The sequence below is a fragment of the Oryctolagus cuniculus genome, chromosome 3 (genome assembly GCF_964237555.1).
Source record: "Oryctolagus cuniculus chromosome 3, mOryCun1.1, whole genome shotgun sequence".
NCBI lineage: Eukaryota > Metazoa > Chordata > Mammalia > Lagomorpha > Leporidae > Oryctolagus > Oryctolagus cuniculus.
In genome coordinates, this window is record NC_091434.1 from 165,662,236 (window position 1) to 165,684,610 (window position 22,375).

Sequence of the window (22,375 nt, forward strand, 5' to 3'; positions counted from 1 at the left end):
CAGGGCCCGTGAAGTCCACCGAGCATCTTTCAGCCTTGTCTTTCTAGAAGCTTGAGCTGGGGGCATGGAGTGGTGGTAGGGAGCTACGTGTAGAAAGGTATAGATGTCCATGTTCTTTGTATGTTATCCCAGCGTTATGAGTAGGGATCTTGACTTCTTGGGAATATGCCCAGGCCAGACAGAATTCTAACATTCTACAAAAAAAGAAAGGGTGGCAAAGTATGTTGACCACACTTTTCTGTGTGTGAAGCACTTTTCTGACATTTGAGATATAATTCTGAATAAGGTACAGTGCTGGCTCTTAAGGGCCTGATGTCTTGTAAAGGATACAAGTACAAAATAACCAATTTTACAATTATAGAGTGATAAATGCTGTCATGCAGTTGGGGCCGGCCCAGGCCAAAGCCAGGGGCCCAGAACTCCATCCGGATCTCTCTGGCATGGAGTACTTCCCAAACGCATTACCAGGGCACTGGATTGGCAGCAGAGTAGCCAGGTCCTGAACCAGCACTCCAACATGGGATGCAGGCATCACAAACAGCAGCGTAAGCCACTGCACCACAGTTCTTCCCCGTGATAGAAACACCGAATCTAGCTTGAAGCAGAGAAGAGATGACTTCTAACCAGAGTCCTAGAGAAACATATTAGCCAGGATGTGGGAGTTTCAGGGGAGGAGACCAGGAAGCATTTCAAGCAGAAAAGCTAGTTACATGGAAGTCCAGAGGGGAGAGAGCAAAGTGCCTTTGCAGACGGCAATTAACTGTTTCTGGAGTTCTGCCTGGCACGGGGAGAGACGGGAACGGCCTGGTAGTCCATGGCAAGGAACAGATCAAGGTATTTCTGATAGCACACAATTACTGAGCCCTTCTGTGCTCTATCATCTCCATGAGGTAGGTCTTACGTCATCCCTGTTTTTTGGATGAAGTAAAAGAAACTTAAAAAAGGTAAAGAGCCTGCTTTCCCATGAAGACGTTGTTTGCCATGCTAAGGAGTTTGGACTTGGTCCTGTGGGACACGGGGACAAGGTGCAGGTGGCAAAGGGATGCCTCCGGTGTGGGGAGACTGCAGGGAGCAGAGAAAGCTTTCCAGAAGCTCCAGGCCATTTCCCTCCCAAGAAGGCAGAACCTAGCTTGCCAGTAGGGCAGGGGGACCCCCGCAGGCTCATGGCCCTGGCCCTGGCCCCATACACGCAGAGTATCTCTCCACTTGAACACATTCAGAGACATCTTTGGACTTGTTAGGATGTCCTGGTGTCACACTTCTGCCTGTGTTCGCTGAGACCAGTAGGAGACATCGTTCACTGGAGAAAGGGAACAGAGAACTAGGGATGCATGTTCACGTCTGCCTCTCCTGGTGGACAGTATGTGGGTGGAAGCCACGCGGATAAGCAGCTTAATGGGTCTTGCCGATGTGTGTCAGTGCCAGTGAATCCTGAGAGAGTTCAGGCACATCTCAAACAGAAAAGTTTCCATCACTTGATAGTCGGTTTGTATTGGCTCCTCTGTCTGGGGCTTTGGAAAATACCCTGGGTGAGCTTCAGGCAGAAGAAGGAAGTGGTCATGGTACAAGCTGACTCCCTGCCTCTGAGCACACACCCCAGAGGCAGAGGCGGCTAGTATGCCGCTGTGGGGAGGAGCCGGAGGGTGCAAAGCACCCGTTCTCTGCCTGCTCAACCCCGTTTCTGGATTGTCTCACCATTCTACGTTCTGGAGCTGGAAGCAACTAGGATGCTCCTCAGGGTACCACGGGCAAAACCTGGGTGACATAACCCCACGACACCACCCGCACGGCCACCTGCCCCACTAGCTCTTCCTGGACACAAACCCCATCTAGATTCAAGAAAGCAAAATGTGACCCCCGGTTCTGGTGCTTAGCCCACCAGAAACCATCTCGAACTTGTCAGTACAGGGTCTGTTAGCTAAAAAGCTGCTGTTTGCTCATTCATTAAAATAGTTACAGGATTCTAAGTACTAGGGAAAATGTGGTGTGCCAGCCGGACTCCAGCTGGAGCCCACATTCCAGTGGTTCACTTGGTTACTCTGTGCCGTCTCCATCCTGAGTGATGGCGGCAGATGCCAGGAGTGAGCTGCACCTGTCGCTGCTGTAGCAATCACAGTGGGAACATGAGCTAGAGATTTGGGATGGAAAAGCTCCCTCAGGGAGCCCTCCTTCCTGTTGAGCTCAGGAGCCAATCTCACAGCAATGCTTTCTATTTCCTTGGAGTGCATTTTTCTGGCTTGCTCGTTTGTTTTGCGCTTTTGGTCAGGAGCTTGCAACATACACATCAGGTTGTCTTCTAACGCAGCTGAAGATGACTGTTCCCATTTCCTTGGGAAAGCTGGTAACACAAGGGGATAATAGATTTTTCTTAGGAATGGAAATTAGGCTTATACTTCCTCTCATTTTTACATAGACACTTTGTTCTTCTCCAAGTAAACAGCGCTTTCTGCTTTGATGTTTTAATTCAGTTTGAATATGTATCACAACATTTGGTATTTGCCAACTGCATCCCGTTGATCCTGAAATTCTTCAATCAAAATATCTTGTCCTACATCACTGCCAAAAACAGGTATGGACTCGACTCTGGACTGGTTTGTTTCAATGGGCTATTTTGAGGCTGTTAAGTTAGTTACATTATCTTAGCCTGTCTGTTCTTTTAGTGTACCTTGTCCCTCCTGTATTAGAGCTATCACTTTTTTTTTTTTTTATTAATTTTTCTTTATTTTCACTTCATTTGAAAGATGGAGAGACAAAAGAGATCTTCCATTTATTGATTTACTCCCCAAATGCCTGCAACAGCCCAGGCTGGGCCCAGCCAAAGTCGGGAGCCCACAAGTCAATCCTGGTCTCCCTCATGGGTGGCAGGGACCCAAGTACTTGGACCACTTTCTGTTGCCTTCCAGAGAACACATCAGCAGGAAACTGGGTTAGAAGTGAAGGAGCCAGGGCCCAAACCTAGGCACTCTGATGTGGGATGCAGGTGACTTACCCATCGCACCAAACGCCTGCCCCAAGAGCTGTCACTGTTGAAGTCTAATTTCCTTCAAGTGTTAGCTACTGGGAGTATATGGTTTGCCTCTTTGCAGAGGTATTTGAATTTAAAATTTTTGAAAACTGAAAAATGTCGTGAGTTAAAGAAATGAAGCTTGGATTGTTCTATGCTTGCACCCTTCTCCTTTAAAAAAAAAAAATGTAGACTTTATTGAGTTGATCTTTTGATAATCTATCCCTGAATCATTTGTACTACTAAAAAAGTTTTAATAAACTTGAAATGAAGGGCAGGGGGAAGAAATGAAGCTGCAGTGACAAAATTTCAGTCCTCTGGTAGAAAGTTCAGTTGCTTTTTGTGAAATGGCCTACTTTTCTGGTCAACTTTGATCTTAATATAAATCATAAGTTGGAGCAGTTGCACTGCTTTGTAAACTGTAAGGTGTTACAAAAAAATTTGTAATGAAGATTAATAGGAGACCCATATTTAGGTAGATAAATTTATAGGTTAAAAAATAAGGTATTTTCACATTTGCTATTTCATTTAATCTCCTCAGCAGTGCTAAGAGGTATTACACTAAGTTTTATTCTCATTTTTCCAATTAGGAAATGCATTCAGAGGAGTTAATTGACTTGTTCCAGATTAACATGCTAATGAGACCCCTTAAGTAAGCATCAGAGAAAGGATCAGAACACAGGCTGCTCTGGGAACACAGATTGCTTTCCATTCTTTAAGCCAGGGATTTGGGGATTGCAGCGAGATCCTGATTTTTTTCTTTAAGATTTATTTATTTATTTGAAAGGCAGAGTTACAGAGAAGCAGAGGCAGAGAGAGAAGTCTTCCATCCACTGGTTCACTCCCAAACGTCTGCAATGGCCAGAGCTGAGCCGATCCAAAGCCAGGAGCCAAGAGCTTCTTCTGGCCCTCCAGGGGCTCAAGCATTTGGGCCACCTCCTACTGCCTTCCCAGGCCTTAGCAAAGAGCTGGATCAGAAGAGGAGCAGCCAGGACTTGAACCGGCACCATTATGGGATGTTGGCACTGCACGCGGCAGCTTTACCCACTATGCCACAGTGCTGACCCCAAGAGATCCTGCTTCTTAAGTTTTCTATGTCCACAAGAAGTAGAAGCGTGTTAGTCAGCAATTTGCCAGAATTATTTTCCAAAGGGAAAATTCCTAAGGAAGAAGTAATAGGGCTCATCTCATACTTGGAGTGACTAGAGAGAGGAGGACTATAAGATGTTACCTCACAATCTCAGTACTGTGTGCAATTCCACAGAGGCCTGTTTATTATATAATTTACATCACACCACACACACACACACACACACACGCCCTCACAGAATCTAAAGTCATGAGACCTTCATTCATCTGCCTATGTAATGTGAAGCAGGGAACTTTGTTTCTCCCAGCCACAGCGGCCTCATCTTTAAAATTAGAATACCCCCGCTGACTGCATCCTAGAATTTTGTTAGATATGAGCGTGATTTCAACTCTCTGTCTTGGGGGAAAGCATTGCAGGGTGAGTTTTTTCCTAACTACATGGATGCCTGTACCCTGATCTCCTTAAAAATGGCACTTACCACATGCAAGTTAGGTTACCAAGGCAAGTAAAAGTGAAGGTTGGGCTACCTCAGGGCCACAAGTGCACACAGGCACAGTCAACCATTGTCACATGTAACCAAAACCAGGGGGCCAGATTCACGCAGAATAGAGAGTTTGTTAGAAGGAAACATGGCACCATCTTGAGGAACCTTGGTCTTTTGTGGGGGGATCCCAGAAACCTTCCACCTCCCCCTGTGGACACCAGGCCTGTGTCCTCTCACTGACAGTCTGATTTTTCTTTCTTTTCTTTTCTTTTCTTTTTTTTTTTTTTTTTTGACAGGCAGAGTTAGAGAGAGACAGAGAGAAAGGTCTTCCTTCCATTGGTTCCCCCACCAAATGGCTGCTATGGCCAGCGCGCTGCGCCAATCCAAAGCCAGGAGCCAGGTGCTTCCTCCTGGTCTGCCATGCGGGTGCAGGGCCCAAGCGCTTGGGCCATTCTCCGCTGCCCTCCTGGGCCACAGCAGAGAGCTGGACTGGAAGAGGAGCAACTGGGACAGAATCGGCACCCCAACTGGGACTAGAACCCGGGGTACTGGCACTGCAGGTGGAGGATTAGCCTAGTGAGCCATGGCGCCTGCCCTGACAGTCTGTTTTGTTTGCCTCTTGGGCCACTTGGTGATTTACGCCCACATGAGCTGAACATGTCATTCAGAGACTGAATTAACTCTCATTCCCTGTTGCAGATTCCTAGGGTTAGATATAAACACCTGGATTAATCACTGCGGTTGAAGGAGGTGGGTATAGGAAGGGAATACTGTTCCTGTGCCAAGGGGCAGACAGTCCAGTAAGTGATTTGAGCTAGAAGAGCGGAGGGACAGATTTCAGCTTTTGCTAAGGCTGGCCCGTGCAAGATGCTTCCCTTATGCACCGCCCATAAGTTCTACTTTGGAATGAACCCTGTGAGCCTGGAACACCCACAGCGCATTGTCGCACGACTTCCTCGTGCTCCTGCAGTCTGGATACTCCAGACGCTTGTACATTTCTTTTCTGATCCCTTGGGCCAGGATTCAGTGCACTAGGGAATTAGAGTAAGTCCATCTTGGATTTCCTGCCCCTATATTCTCCTCACTGGGACCTACTTGGCCTTGTGGCTTTGTCAGTCAGAGGTAAGTAGATAGGTGGCTGAGCCAGCCGAGAAAGTCTTTCCTAATGAGGGAGGCAGTGCAGAACTGACAACTCTGCGAGAATCCAGGAGGGTGAACCAAAATGAGCAACGTCACACATGGACCCACTGCCCTCTCTTCTCCTACTCTGGTTTCCTCAGATTATCTTGGTAGAGGTTTCTAGTATAAAAGTGAACATGTATGGCCAAGTCAATTGCTGCCTTTTGCTGGTATGAAAGTGGTGACTTCTGAAATACAGAAACAGGTCCGAGGAGTCCCGTACTTGTCTTCACCACATCCTTTTACCCAATTCCAATGATGCTCAGATATGATGGTGTTTAAAGTCTTGTGAAATGTTGGAACCAAAAGGTCCATTAGAGATTAGGTAGTCAAATGCTACTCTATACCAATGAAGTAGGGAGATGCAGAAAGAAAGAGAGCTGTCCTTTTTCGTTTGACTCTGCCCTGGTCATCATGCTGGGCCTTATTTGCCCTCCTGACTCTCGCCTGCTTCCCTTGGTTTGCCGCAGATCCTGCAGCTCCCTTGCAGCTGCCACGCTGTCAGTTGGGGGCAGATGCTGTTACCGTCCTTGACCTGCTAGGTTGGGCCTGCTGCGGGAAGCTGCCCCTCTCGCAGGCTTCCTTTAGTAGCGACTTCTGTGGCCATTGCCAGGGCTCCTGTCTTTTAGAAAGATCTGGTGAGACACAGGAGAGGTCTTCATTTCATGCCCACATCCTCAGATTGTTATTAAGTGGCCAGCGTTCCTAGGAGCACAGTTACACTCCTGCGTACACTTGAATTCAGAAGCACAAAGGCACTCAAGTTTACATGTCTTTAAGGAGCGGGGAGGGGTGGGCACTGTGGTGCGCCAGCTTTGCTTGGGACACCCACATCTCATACTGGAAGTGCCTGGGATCCAGTCCTACCCTCGCCTTCCCATTCAGCTTCCTGATAAGAAGCCTGGGAGGCAGCAGATGATTGCTCAAGTACTTGATTTCCCGCCACTCACATGGGAGACGTTGATAGAGTTCCTGGCTCCTGGCTGTTGCAGGCATTTTGGGGAGTGAACCAGTGCATGAGATATTTCTCTCTCTCTCTCCCTCTCTCTCCCGTTCTCTCTCTCTCCCTCTCTCCTCCCCCCCCTTCTTTCTGTCTCTCTCCCTCTATCATTCTACCTTTGCAATAAATAAATAAGAGGATATTTTTAGAAAGAGAGAAGAAAAGAGGCTGTTCTTCTGCTCTGACTCTTGAGTCGGCCAGATGGGGTCCAGGCTGAAGGGACCCCTTGCTTCCTCTCGTGTCCGTGAGGAGAGGAAGCTGGCACAGAACCCTTTTTCAGCTGCAGCCGCCTTGCTAGGTGGGAAAGAGCTGGAGCCTGCTGGAGAGAAGTGTCCCCTGCCCTTTGCACACTCAGCCTCTTCCTGCAGCTGCCGTGCACCTAAAGCGTGTCCTTATCTACATCTTGCAGCATCTCGGTCCTGGATTACCCCTGCTGTACCATCCAGGATTTGCCGGAGCTTACCACGGAGAGCCTGGTAAGCACGCGGGGATTTGGTGGCCTTTGAAATTGCCAGGTGGCCAAGCTGCCGTTTGCTCTTTTCAGTTCTTCTCCAGCCCCGTATGCCCTGGTTTGGGAATCTTAGATCAAGGCAAGCATACTGGCAAGAGTGCAGAGCTGCTGACCCAGTTGAGAAAGATGGGGGAAAAGCTGAGCATAGCGTTTTGCAGAGACAAGGAACGGGTCAGCGAGAAACACAGAGGAGCAGAAGGAATTGAGAGAGATCCTGGGACAAATTGAGTGTGAACATATGCTCCTGGGAGGACTCTCTTCTGGCCTTGCACAGTCCGTCTTCTGCCTGCTGTGCTATAAGCAATTTGCTTCTCATTATAATGTAGGTTATAAAATCCAGGCTTCACAAAATACCTTACCTGAAACCTCTGAGGCAAAAGAAGATACAGCCACAGGATGGCCCAGAATGTTCCTCATTCTGAAAACAGTTCTAGGCAAGTCAGAAAAGGCCCTCGGGGTTATTCTGAATTCCATGAAACTGACTCACAGCATATGGAAGAAAAGGTGCGTACTCTATCACGTATTGCCACAGCTCCTAAGATATACCCTAGCCCTACCCTCTTCCTGCTGCGTTTTAATTATTTGTGTGTTTCTAGTTTGGCTGTAGACTCCTTGAAGGAAGAGATAGCATCATCTTGGCTTTTACAGCCCCCCAGTCTAACATGTAGTCTGGTACACTGAAGAGTCCAGTATGCTAAATGACCGAATGATGCCCCCATGGGTGCTGTAACCCTCCACCCCCAACTTAATACCTGCAAAATGTTGAGTTAGAAAAGAATATTCTATAAAAATAATACTTCTGGGGAACAGGATTTATAGGCCCAGAGGATTCTTGTCTAGAGGGGACTTAGGAGCCATGTGGCCCATTCCCCCCCCTTATATCAAAGTGCCCGGTGGATGAAACGGCTTGTCAGGGTCCACCCCTCGTAGGAGACAAACTCCAAGACTGTGTCCTGAGATTCTTGTCCTAAGGACCCAATCTGGCACTCCTCTCCCACCCTCATTCAGAAGTGGTCTAAGCAGCCCAACAAGCTGGACGTGCCTTGCTCCTACAGAGAGGTAGACGTTACCTGACCCTGCTTATGTACGTGAGGCTGTTCAGCCTTGAAGACAACCCTGTGAGGTTGGTGTTACTGTTGTATAACTGGAGAACTGAAGTCACTTCCGAGACCTCACGGTTGCAGGCAGCAGAATCAGGGTAGAGACGTGCACCCTGCCACTCAGAGCTGAGCTGAAGACAGCGTTCTCCACAAAAACAGCAGTGCGCAGGAGCTGCGCAGTCCTACCAGGAGGTGTTCCAGAACCTCCAGTCGGCTGTTGTGGCCTGAGTCTATCCCTTAAGAGAAAGTGTTCTCTAGTCTCAGTTCCAACCCTGTCACTTCCTGTACAGGAATTGATAGCAACTATACTTTCACCCCTCTTTCCAGAGAATTTTGGGGATATGAACATAAAATTATCCAAATGATTATTAGGCCTTGTGAGAAGACTTTAATATCTAAGAGTATTTAAAAAAAAAAAAAAACATTATGCTAGGTATTTCTCTTCCTTCTGTAAAGCAACGGTGGCACCTGGTGGCTTGTTTTGGTAACCGCAGACTGTTCTGTTGCTTGAATTTAGAACGTAAGGGCTTCTCGAATGTAAGGGCTTCCGTAACTGGCAAGTTTACCCCACACGGGTCCTCAATAGAAGAACTGTTTGTCTAAACTGATGAGTTCTGTGCTCAGAGAAAGACTGATGTTTAAATACATAAGATTTATCTTTTTTTCAAATTTTAAGTATAGAAAACACGCTGGCTGTTTTTAAGTGTATAGAATTTTCTTTAATGTTTCAAATGTTTCTTTTTTTACTGACTATAAAATTAATACACTTATTGCGTAAGATTGGGGAAATATGGAAAAATATGGGAAGAAGATAAAGATAATCTAATTAAACTACCTATGTATAACTACTGATAATGTTTTGTTACATTTACCATATACTTCTTTATTCATTTATTTATATAATATACATGTAAATACATGTTATTTGACAGAATTAGAACCTTATATATTTATGTTTCACTTGAGATAGTCAAATTTAAATATTCACAATAGATTTTATTAAGCATTTTTTAAAGATTTATTTATTTACTTGAAAGTTATATAGAGAGAGAACAGAGAGAGAGATCTTTCATCCACTGATTCACTCCCCAAATGACAGCAATGACTGGGCCTAGGCCAGGATGAAGCCAGGAGCCAGGTCTCCGCGTTTCCCACGTGGGTACAGGGGCCCAAGGACTTGGGCCATCTTCTGCTGCTTTCCCAGGCCATAGCAGAGAGCTGGATCGGAAGTGGAGCAGCTGGCACTGGAACCGGCACCCATACGGGATGCTGGCACCGCAGGTGGCAGCTTTAACTGCTACGCCACAGTGCCGGCCCCTACACATAACATTCTACTACTTGATCTTTTTGAAAGATTTATTTATTTATTTGAAAGACAGAGTGGCAGAGAGAGAGCTTCCATCTGCTGGTTCACCCCCAAAATGGCCACAATGGCTGTGGATGAGCCAGGCCAAAGTCCAGAGCTCAGAACTCCATCTGGGTCTCCCATACAGGTGGCAGGAGCCCAGGCGTTTAGGCCATCTTCTGCTGCTTTCCAGGCATATTAACAAGGAGCTGGATCAGAAGCTGAGCAGCTGGGACTTAAATTGGCACTCCAACATGGGATGCCAGTGTTGCAGGCATTGGTTTAACACCCTGTGCCACAAAACTGGCCCCCTGCTACTTGATTTTTTAAAAATGATTCTGTTCTACTAATGTTGGATATTTGTTTCAGTTTTCCCTGTGTAACTCCAAAATGAACATTCTTGCACATGAACCTTGACTTTATCCCAGAGTACTTCCTTGTAATAGATTCCTAGAAGTGAAATTGCTGGGCTGAAGTAATCTTGTTTCAGACTCCTACTTTCTCACGTTTCTTAATTTGAGCTGAATTCAATTCGGCTGTATTTAGAACACCAGCCACAGGGCATGATGGACATGAAATAAGGACAAAATTCATGGCATATTAATTTCTAAAGTCTTCTCGTTTTTCTCAGAATGGTTTAGATCATCCTCACCTGTGTTAAGAAGGCTTAAAATTTCCAGATATCCAAACATCCGTATTCAAATGCAAAGTCAGAGTTAAGTTCCAAGTTTAAATGAAACATAGTGAAGGTATGATTGTGTGGGACTTAGGCATAGTCTGCAGAAGGAGCTTGCTGGAGAAGGTAGTGGATGGGGTGGACGTTTGCCCTAGCAGTTAAGATGTTGCTGGGGACACCTGAGTCCCACGTCAGAGTGCCTTGGTTCCACTCCTGATTCCAAGTTCCTGCTAATGTGCGCCCTGGGAGGCAGCAGGTGATGGCTCAAGTATTTTGGGTTCCTGACATTGGGTGGGAGACCAAAATTGAGTTCCTGTCTCCTGGCTTTGGCCTGCCTCAGACTCAGTTGTGGTCATTTAGGAAGTGAAGCAACAGATAGGAGATCTCTGTCTCTCTGTCTCGCTCCCTTTTAAATGAATAAGCAACGATAAAAAAAAGCCGTGGACATGACCCAGCGTGTATTGTAGGAGGGTTAGCATGCAACATAGAGTGTGCAAAGTGTTGCATTAGGGATGGAAAATATGAGATCTTTTATGTGTATTAATATATTTTTAACTTTTTATATTCATGAGAGGGGCCTTCAAAAAGTAGAAAAATGTGTACTATAAAAAAAACTAGATATGAATTTCAAAAATTATTTGCACCAAAGCATAAATTTACCTTTTTTAAAAAAATTTTATTTGTTTTGTTTGAAAGGCAGAGAGACAGAATCAGAGAATGATGAGTGTTGGGTCAGGCCAAAGCCGGGAACTCCATCCAGGTGTTCCACTTGGGTGGTAGGAACTCAAGTACTTGAGCCACATCTGCTGCCCCCAAGGATTCACATCAGCAGTGGCTAGGCTAGACCTAGACAAGGCCCAGTCAGTGACTTAACCACTGCACCAAATGTCTGCCCCAACTTATGTGGGGTTTTTTGGTTTTGTTTTGTTCTGTTTTTAAAGATTTATTTATTTATTTATTTATTTGAGAAGAAGCATTACAGACAGAGAAGGAGAGGCAGAGAGGAGGTCTTCCATCCACTGGTTCGCTCCCAAAAAGGCCACAATATCCAGAGCTGGGCCAATCCAAAGCCAGGAGCCAGGAGCCCCTTCTGGGTCTCCCATGCAGGTTCAGGGGCCCAAGCTTTTGGGCCATTCTCTGCTGCTCTCCCAGGCCATTAGCAGAGAACTGGGTCGGAAGCGGAGCAGCCAGGACTTGAACCGGAACCCATAAGGGATGCCACTGGTGGAGGCTTAACCTAACTGAACCACAGCACTGACCCCCAACTTATGTTTTATTCCATTTTTCCATGAATTTTCGGAAGCATTCTCATATTTACAGCGATTACAATGGAGCATTTATAAGTAAATATATATGTGTTTGGGGACGTACACAAACATTATCTTATGATAGATATGTACAGCAAAAATGCTTAGAGACCACTGCTTTAGAGTATAGTGAAATGAGGGTAGAGTTGTAGGTCTACTTTTATATGGGCCTGTTATCCCCAAAGAGAAATCATGCAGGTCACACAGATTATACTTCATCCTCCTTTCCTCTTTCTTACACAGATTTGGGCAAAAAAACACTGGAAAATTCTTTGTAAATTTTGTTAAAGATTTATTTATTTATTTGTGAGACAGAGTTATAGGGAGAGGGAGAGACAAAGAGAGAGATCTTCCATCCACTGGTTCACTCCCCAAACAGCTCCCACAGTTGCTGGAGCTGGACCAATCCAAAACCAGGAGCCGGGAGCTTCTTCTGGGTCTCCCATGTGGGTGCAGAGGCCCAATGACTTGGGCTGTCTTCCACTGCTTTCCCAAGCCATCAGTAGGGAGCTTGACCTGAAGTGGAGCAGCTGGGACTTGAACCAGTGGTCATATGGGATACTGGTATGGCAAGTGGAGGCTTAACCTACTATGCCACCACACCAATCCCTTAAATTTATTGTCACTGCTGCAAACCCAATCCAAAAGTCAAAATGCATGTTTTTATTTTTTTTCCCCTACACAAGTACTCAAACAAAGGAAGGCATATCTTGGACAGTGAGGGTGCCCAAGCTGTTCACATGCAAATTAAGATGAAGGTAGGGGGGTCTGGGAACTTGTGTTGTGGCACAGCAGGTTAAGCCGCTGCCTATGACACCAGCATCCCATGTCGGAGTGCAGGTTCAAATCCCAGCCTCCTATCCAGCTCCCTGCTAATACACCTGGAAAGGCAGCGGAAGATGGCCCAAGTGCTTGGGCCCCTGCATGGTGTGGGAGACCCAGATGGAGTTCCAGGCTCCTGGCTTCAACCTGGCCCAGCCCTGGCTGTTGTGGCCATTTGGAGAGTGAGCCAGCAGATAGATGATCTCCCTCTGTCTCTGTCTCTCCCTCTGTCTGTAACTCTGCTTTTCAAGTAAATAAATAAACCTTTGAGAAGAGAAGATGAAGAAGTGGGAAGGTGGTATTTATGGAATTATGACGCATCAGAGCCAGAGGTGTTTTAGTTCATCCCTTGCCCCATCCCAGCCGTTACTGATAAGGAAACAGGTAGAGCAGTAAAGTGGTGGTCAAAGCCTTAGAGCTGGGTAGAGTCAGCAGTGAGTCAGAACCTGCATGACTGACCATCCGAAAGGAAGTGTTTGTCATTTCCTTGTAGTCCTAGACAAGTGAAAGTATTCATTTTAAAAAGACAGGTCATGGCACAATTGTTCAAATTTAGATTTATGTTCAGAAATATATAAATCCATTTGTTTCATTTAAATTTATACCAAATCCTTTCATCTAACCTTACTAAATTTAGTTTTATAGCTTCTTTTTTTAAAAAAGATTTATTTATTTATTTGAAAGCCAGAGTTACAGAGAAGGAGAGGCAGAAGCAGAGAGAGAGAGAGAGAGAGATCTTCCATCTGCTGGTTCACTCTGCAGATGGCTGCAGTGGTCAAGACTGGGCCAGGCCAAAGCCAGGATCCAGGAGTTTCATCTAGGTCTCCCTTGTGGGCAGTGGGGACCCAAGCACCTGGGCCATCTTCTGGTTTCCCAGGCCATTAGCAAGGAGCTGGATTGGAAATGGAGCAGCCAGGACTTGAACCAGCACCCCTATAGGTTGGCAGTGCTGTAGCTGAGAGCTTTACCCATGACGCCATGGTGCCAGCCCAGTTATATAACTTCAAATTTGGATATTTCCAGACATCTCAGAAGGTTTTTGTTGTCTTCCTTTTAGTTTTCTTTCTGAAATGTGGTTATTATATTTAAGTATTAAGGACTGTAACATTCCTTTCAGGCATTATTTAACTTATGGTTTATGATCCTTTTTTAAAAAGATTTATTTATTTATTTATTTGAAAGTCAGAGTTACACACAGAGAGAGAAGGAGAGGCAGAGAGAGAGAGAGAGAGAGAGAGATCGATCTTCCATCTGCTGGTTCTCTCCCCAGATGGCTACAACAGCCAGAGTTGGGCTGATCTGAAGCCAGGGGTCAGGAGCTTCTTGCTAGTCTCCTACACAGGTGCAGGGGCCCAAGCACATGGGCCATCGTCCACTGCTTTCCCAGGCCATAGCAGAGACTTGGGTCAGAAGTGGAGCAGCCAGAACTCAAACCAGCGCCCATGTGGGATGCCGGCACTGCAGGCAGCGGCTTTACCTGCTATGCCACAGTGCCAGTCCCTATTATTCTGTTTTGTGATCTCTGTATCTAAGCCCTTAATCTTTTGTAACTTGTCAGAAACTCATATGAGAATGGAATTATTCTGTAAGGGTGTGGGAAAAGAAAATCTAAAAGTAAAAATATAACTTAATTTTCAGTGATGTGAACTATAATAAAGAAATGGATCTAAAGAATCATTTACTAAGAAATAGCTATTATTGTGAGTTTATAATCAGTAAGTATTAAAATCTAGCAAGTTGGCTTTTGCAATTGTTTCCAGTAAATGCAGGGCTAGTGTGGCTGGAAAACCTGAAGCACAAAGCAAGAACTAGTTCACAGAGAGACAGGCCTGGCTTTGCACAGACAGCTATCCAGACCTGGAGCGGGTTTCCTGGAGGCTGTGGGAGTTTCATTTATAAAAAAGGAGAGGTTGGATTGGTAGATGAGTACTCAGCTCCTAAGAAAGAAATTTTGTACCATGAGATCTTTAAAAAAAAAAAATCATTGAAGGTTTCTTTTTTTCTTTTTTTCCTTTTTAAAGATTGATTTATTTATTAGAGAGGCAGAGCCAGAGAGAAAGAGAGGTCTTCCATCCACTGGTTCACTCCCCAGATGGCCACAATGGCCAGAAGTGGGTGGATCTGAAGCCAGGAGCTTCTTCCAGGTCTCCTACATGGGTGCAGGGGCTCAAGGACTTGGGCCATCTTCTACTGCTTTCCCAGGCACATTAGCAGGGAGCTGGATTGGAAGTGGAACAGCAGGGGCTTGAACTGGGGCCCATGTGGGATGCAAGCACTGTAGGCAGCGGCTTTACCGTACACTATGCCACAGCACTGGCCCCAGAGTTTTTTGTTTGTTTGTTTGTTTGTTTGTTTGTTTTTGAAAGAGTGCTAGAGGGAGACAGAAAGAGAGAAAGATGTCTGTACACTGATTTACTCCCCTGATGGCCACAACAGCCAGGGCTGGGCTAGTCTCAAGATAGGAGCCAAGAATCCCATCTGGGTCTCCCCCATGAATACAGGGGCCCAAGCACTTGGGCTATCATTCACTGACTTCCCGGGTACATTAGCAGGGAGCTGGATCAGAAGTGGAGCAAGCCGGCGCCGCGGCTCACTAGGCTAATCCTCCGCCTGGTGGTGCCGGCACACCAGGTTCTGGTCCCGGTCGGGGCGCCGGATTCTGTCCCGGTTGCCCCTCTTCCAGGCCAGCTCTCTGCTGTGGCCTGGGAGTGCAGTGGAGGATGGCCCAGGTACTTGGGCCCTGCACCCCATGGGAGACCAGGAGAAGTACCTGGCTCCTGCCATCGGATCAGTGCGGTGCGCCGGCCGCAGCGCGCCGGCCTCAGCGGCCATTGGAGGGTGGACCAGCGGCAAAGGAAGACCTTTCTCTCTGTCTCTCTCTCTCTCTCACTGTCCACTCTGCCTATTAAAAAAATAAAAAATAAATAAAAAATAAAAAGAAGTGGAGCAACTAGATCTCAAAACACTGCCCAAGTGGAATGACAGCAATGTAGGCAGTAGCTTAATCCACTGTACCACAATGCTGGCCCTGTGGGTGGACTTTTGAAAGCAGAGTCCTTGTAATATCTTTGAGACAATCTCAATGGGTAGGATATAGTCCTTGAGCTGAATCTTTAGATCCCAGGTATGTTGCAAATAAATATTATGATGGTGGAACATGGGCAGATATTTTCTTGTTTAGATTTAGCTGGGAGAAAGTAAGTAGCAGTCTTGCTTCGGCTGATGTAAAGTACTGGGAACAACAGAATATGACCGTGTGCTGCTGTTCACAAAATTTATCTCCACCTAGGGGAGCGATGTTGAGTCTTGCTCCCTCCCCACCCCCACCCCCACCTAAAGAAACAAAGACAGGGAAAGGTGACATTGGAACAGGTACCTGTGGAGCCAAGGGCCTGCTGGGAAAATGATTACATGTTGGGTTGGAAACAGGCAGATGCTGGATCAGTGTTCCATGTAGAGCCTGCTACTGCCACAAAAGAGACAGAATGAGCCAGGGCTTGGCTTTCCTGAGAGTGCCTCTGGCCAGTGTGTGTGCCGTTGGTGACAGCTCCAGGCAGATGCAGAGCCACTTACAGTCGTCAGGGAAGTGTTATCAGAAGGAATGGAGAGGGGCTAGCGCTGTGGCGCAGCAGGTTAAAGCCCTGGCTTGAAACGCTGGCATCCCATATGGGTGCCTGTTGTAGTCCCAGCTGCCCCTCTTCCGATCCAGCTCTCTGCTATGGCCTGGGAAAGCAGTAGAAGATGGCCCAAGTCCTTGGGCCCCTGCACCCATGTAGGAGACCTGGAAGAAGCTCCTGGCTCCTGGCTTTGAATTGGCTCAGCTCCAGCGGTTGCGGCCATCTGGGGAGTGAACCAGAGGATGGAAGACCTCTCTCTCTCTCTCCCCGTCTCTACGTCTCTCTGTAACTCTGTCTTTCAAAAAGAGAAGGAATGGAGAGACAGACCGTGGGAGCTGAGACCGGCTTACGAACGGGAAGCAGAAGACCTTCCCTGGGTCTCCCAAGACAGCTCTGAGGAAAAGAGCTACAGTCAGCCCAGCTTCACCCAAAACTTCACTTTTAAAATTTTAAAACTGCGCCTGAGGCAGGCATTTGGCTTAGCAGTTGAGATGCCTGTGTCCCACAGCACAGTAACTGGGTTCAATACCTCCAGCTCTGACTTCAGCTTCCTGCTAATGCAGATCCTGGAGGGCAGAGTGACGGCTGTTAGTCGGTTCCTGACACCCACGTGGGAGACCCGGATTGCATTCTCAGCTCCTGGCGCTGGGTTTCAGCCTGGCCCAGCAGGCATTTGTATAGCAGATTGGGTACTTTGCCACTCTACCTCCTTTCATATAAATAAATAACTTCGTTTGATCTACTCAGCAGTCCGTCACAGGGAGCTAGATATATCCCCTCCCTCAGAGTGACTCTGGCAGGGAAGTTTGCAATGTTGTTTGGATTATAGTCACACATCCCAAACAATGCAAGTGTAAGGTTTTTGCAGCCTTGTTTGTAAGAATGAAAGATTAGGGGGCTAGTGTTGTGGTGTAGTGGGTAAAGCTGCCACCTGCAGTGCTGGCATCCCATATGGGCGCCGGTTCAAGTCCTGGCTGCTCCGCTTCTGATCCAGCTCCCTGCTAATACCCCTTGGAAAGCAGTGGAGGATGGCCCAGGTCTTTGGGCCCCTATAACCATGTGGGAGACCTTGAAGAAACTCCTGGATCCTCTCTTTGAATCAGCCCAGCTCCGGCCATTAGAGACATCTGGGAAGTGAACCAGAGGATGGAATATTTCTTTCTGTCTCTCTCTGCCTCTGTCTATAACTCTGCCTTTCAGAATAAATAAATATTTTTTAAAAAGAATGAAAAAAATTGGAAATAACTAAATGCCTATTAATACAGGACTAATTGGTTAAATAAACAATAATATATCCTTATAATTAAATGTTTTGTAACCATTAAAAAGAATGAGGCAGAAGGCCGGCACTGTGGTGCAGCAGATTAAAGCCCTGGCCTGAAGTGCCGCCATCCCATATGGGTGCTGGTTCTAGTCCCAGCTGCTCCTCTTCCGATCCAACTCTCTACTATGGCCTGGGATAGCAGTAGAAGATGGCCCAAGTCCTTGGGACCCTGCACCCACATGGGAGACCCAGAAGAAGCTCCTGGCTCCTGGCTTCGGATCAATGCAGCTCCGGCCGTTGCGGCCATCTGGGGAGTGAACCAGCAGATGGAAGACCTCTCTCTCTGTCTCTACCTCTCTCTGTAACTCTTTCAAATAAATAAAATAAATCTTTAAAGATAAATAAATTAAAACAATAAAAAGAATGAGGTAGTTCTTTTCAACTGGAAGAAGTCCAAGGAATCACAGAATTATAGAATGGTGAGAGCTGAAAAATCTTAAAAGATTGAACAGTTCAAATTCTTACAGGCAAGCAAAGGCAGTAACTTTCCTGAGACCGTGCAGCAAGGGCTGAGGCCTGAGGCATGTGTCTCGGTGCTGCCAGAGCTGCTGCAGCCCACGCCACCACTCCCATTTGTTCTTTGAGGGGCTGAGGAATGCAAGCGCTGGTGCCACTGCAATGTTGGAAATCAGAATCAAGGAAGCCCACCGTGGAAATGTACTTCCCTATCCCACACTGGGTCTCTCTCCTGTTTCTTGGAAATACAAGAACCTTTCTGTGTCTGCTCACCACCTAAGATGTAACATGTCTCGAACCTGACCTGCTGGGGCCGCCAGCCTGGCCAGCGTGCCAGGTCCCGTGAAGCTTCCCTCAGAAGCAGGCACATGGTTCTTCTGGAACTAGTCCAAAGCACAATAATGAATGTTCACTATAGGAAGGAGAATGTTATTTCTAAATTATTTTTCTAGGAAGTTTCCCCTGAGTCTTTTTGGCCCTTGGTATTGTGTATTTATTCTACATTAGATGTGTGCCTCTCTTGCCCTCTTCAGATTAAATTAGGGGAGGAGGTAATTTTGCACTCAGCAGACAACAGCTCACTTGGACACGTCTCCTACGCCTACGTTCTCCCATCACAGTACAGATGTGAGGAATTTCTAAGATTTCAACTTGGCCATCATGCATGCTCATTGATTTATATAGCTTCTGACACCCAAATATATTTAAAGGTCCCTAAGTCACATGAGGACTTTTATTTTTGTCTCTGAAAAATATTTCTAAAAAACAGATACCTGTTTCTAATCTGACATTGATCTTTTATCTCTAGTTAGGTGCTCACAAGCTATCAGGAAATATGCAAGAAAAACATCTGGTTGGAGTGAACCTTTCGCCACTTTTCCTTCCAAACTGGATAATTAAGCATCTGACTGCAATATGGCTTGATAAAGGGAGGGTGCAGCTGATAAAATAATCAGATGTAATTAATATTAGATCCGTCCAACCTAGTTTAAAAGCTATCAGAATGAGACTTAACTCCTAGCAATTACAAATGTAAGCTTATATAGGTGCAAAGTTTATGGGGGAACAGTCTGTCATCTCTTTTCCAGTCCCAAAGCAGTCAACTAGTTAAGAAAGCTGCTTGACTCAGCTTCATGTGTCATCTCGCTAACCAGTACTTGCATCTAGCTGGGGTCCCCAGGGTTGGCAGCCGAGTGGGTCATCACAGGATTGAGAACTCTGTAAGAGAGGTGAGGGGGCAGCACTGCACCGTGAAAAGCTCCACCTACACTGACCGACGGTGACTCCCAGGCTTCCATGGGAGTGGAAGCCTTGTGAGTGCTGAGATCATTCTGGATGCTCCTTATTACAGGAGGCTGGAGACAACAACCAGTTCTGCTGGAGGAACCTCTTCTCCTGCATCAACCTCCTGAGGCTGCTCAATAAGCTGACCAAATGGAAGCATTCCAGGACCATGGTGAGCGGGCCTTCGGAGCACGGTTAAATCAGGCATAAATCCCTGTGAACTGCCTGCTTCCCAGTCTATAGGCAGCTACCGCACGCTACACAGACCTGACACCTCCCGGTTCTGAGCACCTCCCCTGGAGCAGCAGGCTTGTTTTACGGCAGGCAGCTCTGGTGGGGAGGTTCGCGGTGCTGTTTGGATTCCAGTCATGTATCCCAAATAATGCAAGTTCAAGTTTATCCATCACAACATTACTTGCAATGATGAAAGATTGACAACTTAAATGCCCATTATTATGGGACCAAGTAGTTAAACAGACAATGAAACATCCTTACAATAGAATATCCTGCAACCATTAAAAAGAATGAGGATGTCCTATACTGATGTGAATACTTTTCAGTAAATACTTTTAACTAAAAAACAAGAGACAGGACAGGCTGTGCGGTTGGGGATCTTTAGTTGAAAAGACAAAATGTTATAAATGCTTGCCTAGAATATTTCCAGAAGAAACTGTGGGTAACAGTAGAAGTGGGATGTGTGGCTAACAGAATTTCTTCTGCACTTTACACCATGCACTTGGAATATTGGAAACTTTGGATTTTGACATAAGTAAAAGAGTTACTCTGTGTCCTTGAAGACGAAATCTAAGCAGGGCAGGGACTGTAGGGGGTTCCGCGTTAGGCAGGTTTGACTTGCGTTTTGCCTGCCTCACCACCATCTTGCCCGTCTCTCAATGGGCAGATGCTGGTGGTGTTCAAATCGGCCCCGATCTTAAAGCGGGCCCTCAAAGTGAAGCAGGCCATGCTGCAGCTGTACGTCCTGAAGCTGCTGAAGATCCAGACCAAGTACCTAGGGCGCCAGTGGAGAAAGAGCAACATGAAGACCATGTCGGCCATCTACCAGAAAGTGCGCCACCGCCTGAACGACGACTGGGCCTACGGGAACGGTGAGTGTCCCAGTGCTGCCACTGCCCGGGCTCCCCCAGGGGACGGGGAGCGTCCTCGCGCTGCCGCTGCCGGGGCTCGCCCAGGGGACGGGGAGCGTCCTCGCGCTGGCCACTGCCCGGGCTCGCCCACAGTTTGTGGTTTGTTTTTTAAAGATTGATTTATTTATTTGAGAGGCAGAGTCACAGAGAGAGAGAGATAAGGGGGTCTTCCATCTGCTGGTTTACTCCCTAAATGGCCTCAATGGCCTGGGCTGAGCCAGGCCAACCCAGGAGCCAGGAGCTTCTTCCTGGTCTCCCACGTTGGTGGCAGGGGCTGAGGTACTTGGGCCATCCTCTGCCGCTTTTCCAGGCTCATCAGCAGAGAGCTGGGTTGGAAGTGGAGCAGCCGGGACTTGAACTGGAGCCCATATGGTATGCCAGCATTGCAGGCAGCGGCTTTATCCACTATGCCACAGTGCCGGCCTAATGCCCAAAGTTTAAACAAGACTAAATCAACGTTTCTCTCTATTCTTTTGGCGTGAACTCTTACCATTATTTTGGATAAGAAAATAGGTGTTTATAGGGGTCAGGTTCTGATACACCAAACTTAAAGGCAATACCCCAAATTCTAGCATGTACCTTGTCCTATGTAAACTACAAAAATCCATTTTATAAAACAAGTCAATTGAGAGGTGATTATTACCTTTCCAAAAGTGAAAGCTTTCTCCATAAGATTTTTTAAATTAAAATAATTTGGCCGGCGCCGCGGCTCACTAGGCTAATCCTCCGCCTTGCGGCGCCGGCACACCGGGTTCTAGTCCCGGTCGGGGCGCCGGATTCTGTCCCGGTTGCCCCTCTTCCAGGCCAGCTCTCTGCTGTGGCCAGGGAGTGCAGTGGGGGATGGCCCAAGTGCTTGGGCCCTGCACCCCATGAGGAGACCAGGAGAAGCATCTGGCTCCTGGCTTCGGATCAGCGTGGTACGCCGGCTGCGGCGGCCATTGGAGGGTGAACCAATGGCAAAAGGAAGACCTTTCTCTCTCTCTCTCACTGTCCACTCTGCCTGTCCAAAAAAAAAAAAAAAAAAAAAAAAATTTAAAATAATTTGAGGTTGGGGGCAGGCGTTTGGAGAGCAGTTGAAGTCACTGGAACGCCCACTTCCCATACTGAAGTGCTTGATTTGAGTCCTGACTCCTCTGCTTTCCATCCTGCTTCCTGCTAATGCATCCTGGGAAGCAGTGGCGATGGCTCAAGAACCTGAGTCCCGGCCACCCATGCAAAAGACCCAAACTGAGTTCTGGGCTGCAGGCTTTGGCCTGACCCTACGCTGGCTGTTGCAGGCATTTGGGGAATAAACCAGCATTCAGAAGGTCTTTCTCTCTGTCTCTCTGCCTTTCAAATAAAATGAAAAATAAAATTCTTAAAGGAATAATAAAATAATTCTTGTTACAAAGAAATAGAAATGTAAGTAAATATTTTACTGTATTATCATAATTACATATTTGTACCACCCAAAGATTGCCACTGATAACATTGTATATTCTTCTAGATCTTTATATATATATATGTATATATGCATATTTCATTAAGTTGAAGGCAAATTACATATGCTGGGTTTTTTTTAATTAATTTGTTTATTTGAAAGTCAGGGGCCAGCATTTTGGCATAGCAGGCTTAGCCTCTACCTGCAATGCTGGCATCACATATAGGTGGCAGTTCAAGACCCAGCTGTTCCACTTCTGATCCAGCTCTCTGCTAATGTGCCTGGGGAAGCAGCAGAAGATGACCCAATTATCGGGTTCCTGCATCCATGTGGGAGACCAGGAAGAAGCTGTGGGCTCCCAGGGAGCCAGATAAGAAGTAGAATAGCTAGGACTCTAATTGGCATTTGTATGGGATGCCAGCATCACAGGCTATAGCTTAACCTGCTAGACCACAACGCCAGCCCTATATATGCTATTTTATGATCTTCTCAGCTAATATAATCTGCTCCTTTCTATGTCAGTACATTTTCATTTTATTTAATAATCAAGTCCGTATTCAAAATTTCCCATTTGTCACAAAATGATTTTCATTTTAAAGGTTCATTTTTAA

At 46.5% G+C, this 22,375-nt stretch overlaps 1 protein-coding gene across 5 annotated transcripts in view; it reads left to right on the forward strand.

The window, feature by feature from the left end:
* STRIP2 (striatin interacting protein 2) overlaps window positions 1–22,375 on the forward strand; it is a 50,758-nt gene that overhangs the window by 24,427 nt on the left and 3,956 nt on the right. For all 5 annotated transcript variants that reach the window (XR_007920748.2, XR_007920749.2, XM_008258206.4 and 2 more), the window contains exons 17-20: window positions 2,469–2,569; window positions 7,167–7,233; window positions 19,267–19,371; window positions 20,101–20,305. Coding sequence is in view for 3 of the 5 variants with exons in the window: in XM_008258206.4 (XP_008256428.1) it covers window positions 2,469–2,569; window positions 7,167–7,233; window positions 19,267–19,371; window positions 20,101–20,305 (478 nt within the window). In the remaining 2 variants the exon portion in view is untranslated. The remainder of the gene's footprint in view (window positions 1–2,468; window positions 2,570–7,166; window positions 7,234–19,266; window positions 19,372–20,100; window positions 20,306–22,375) is intronic.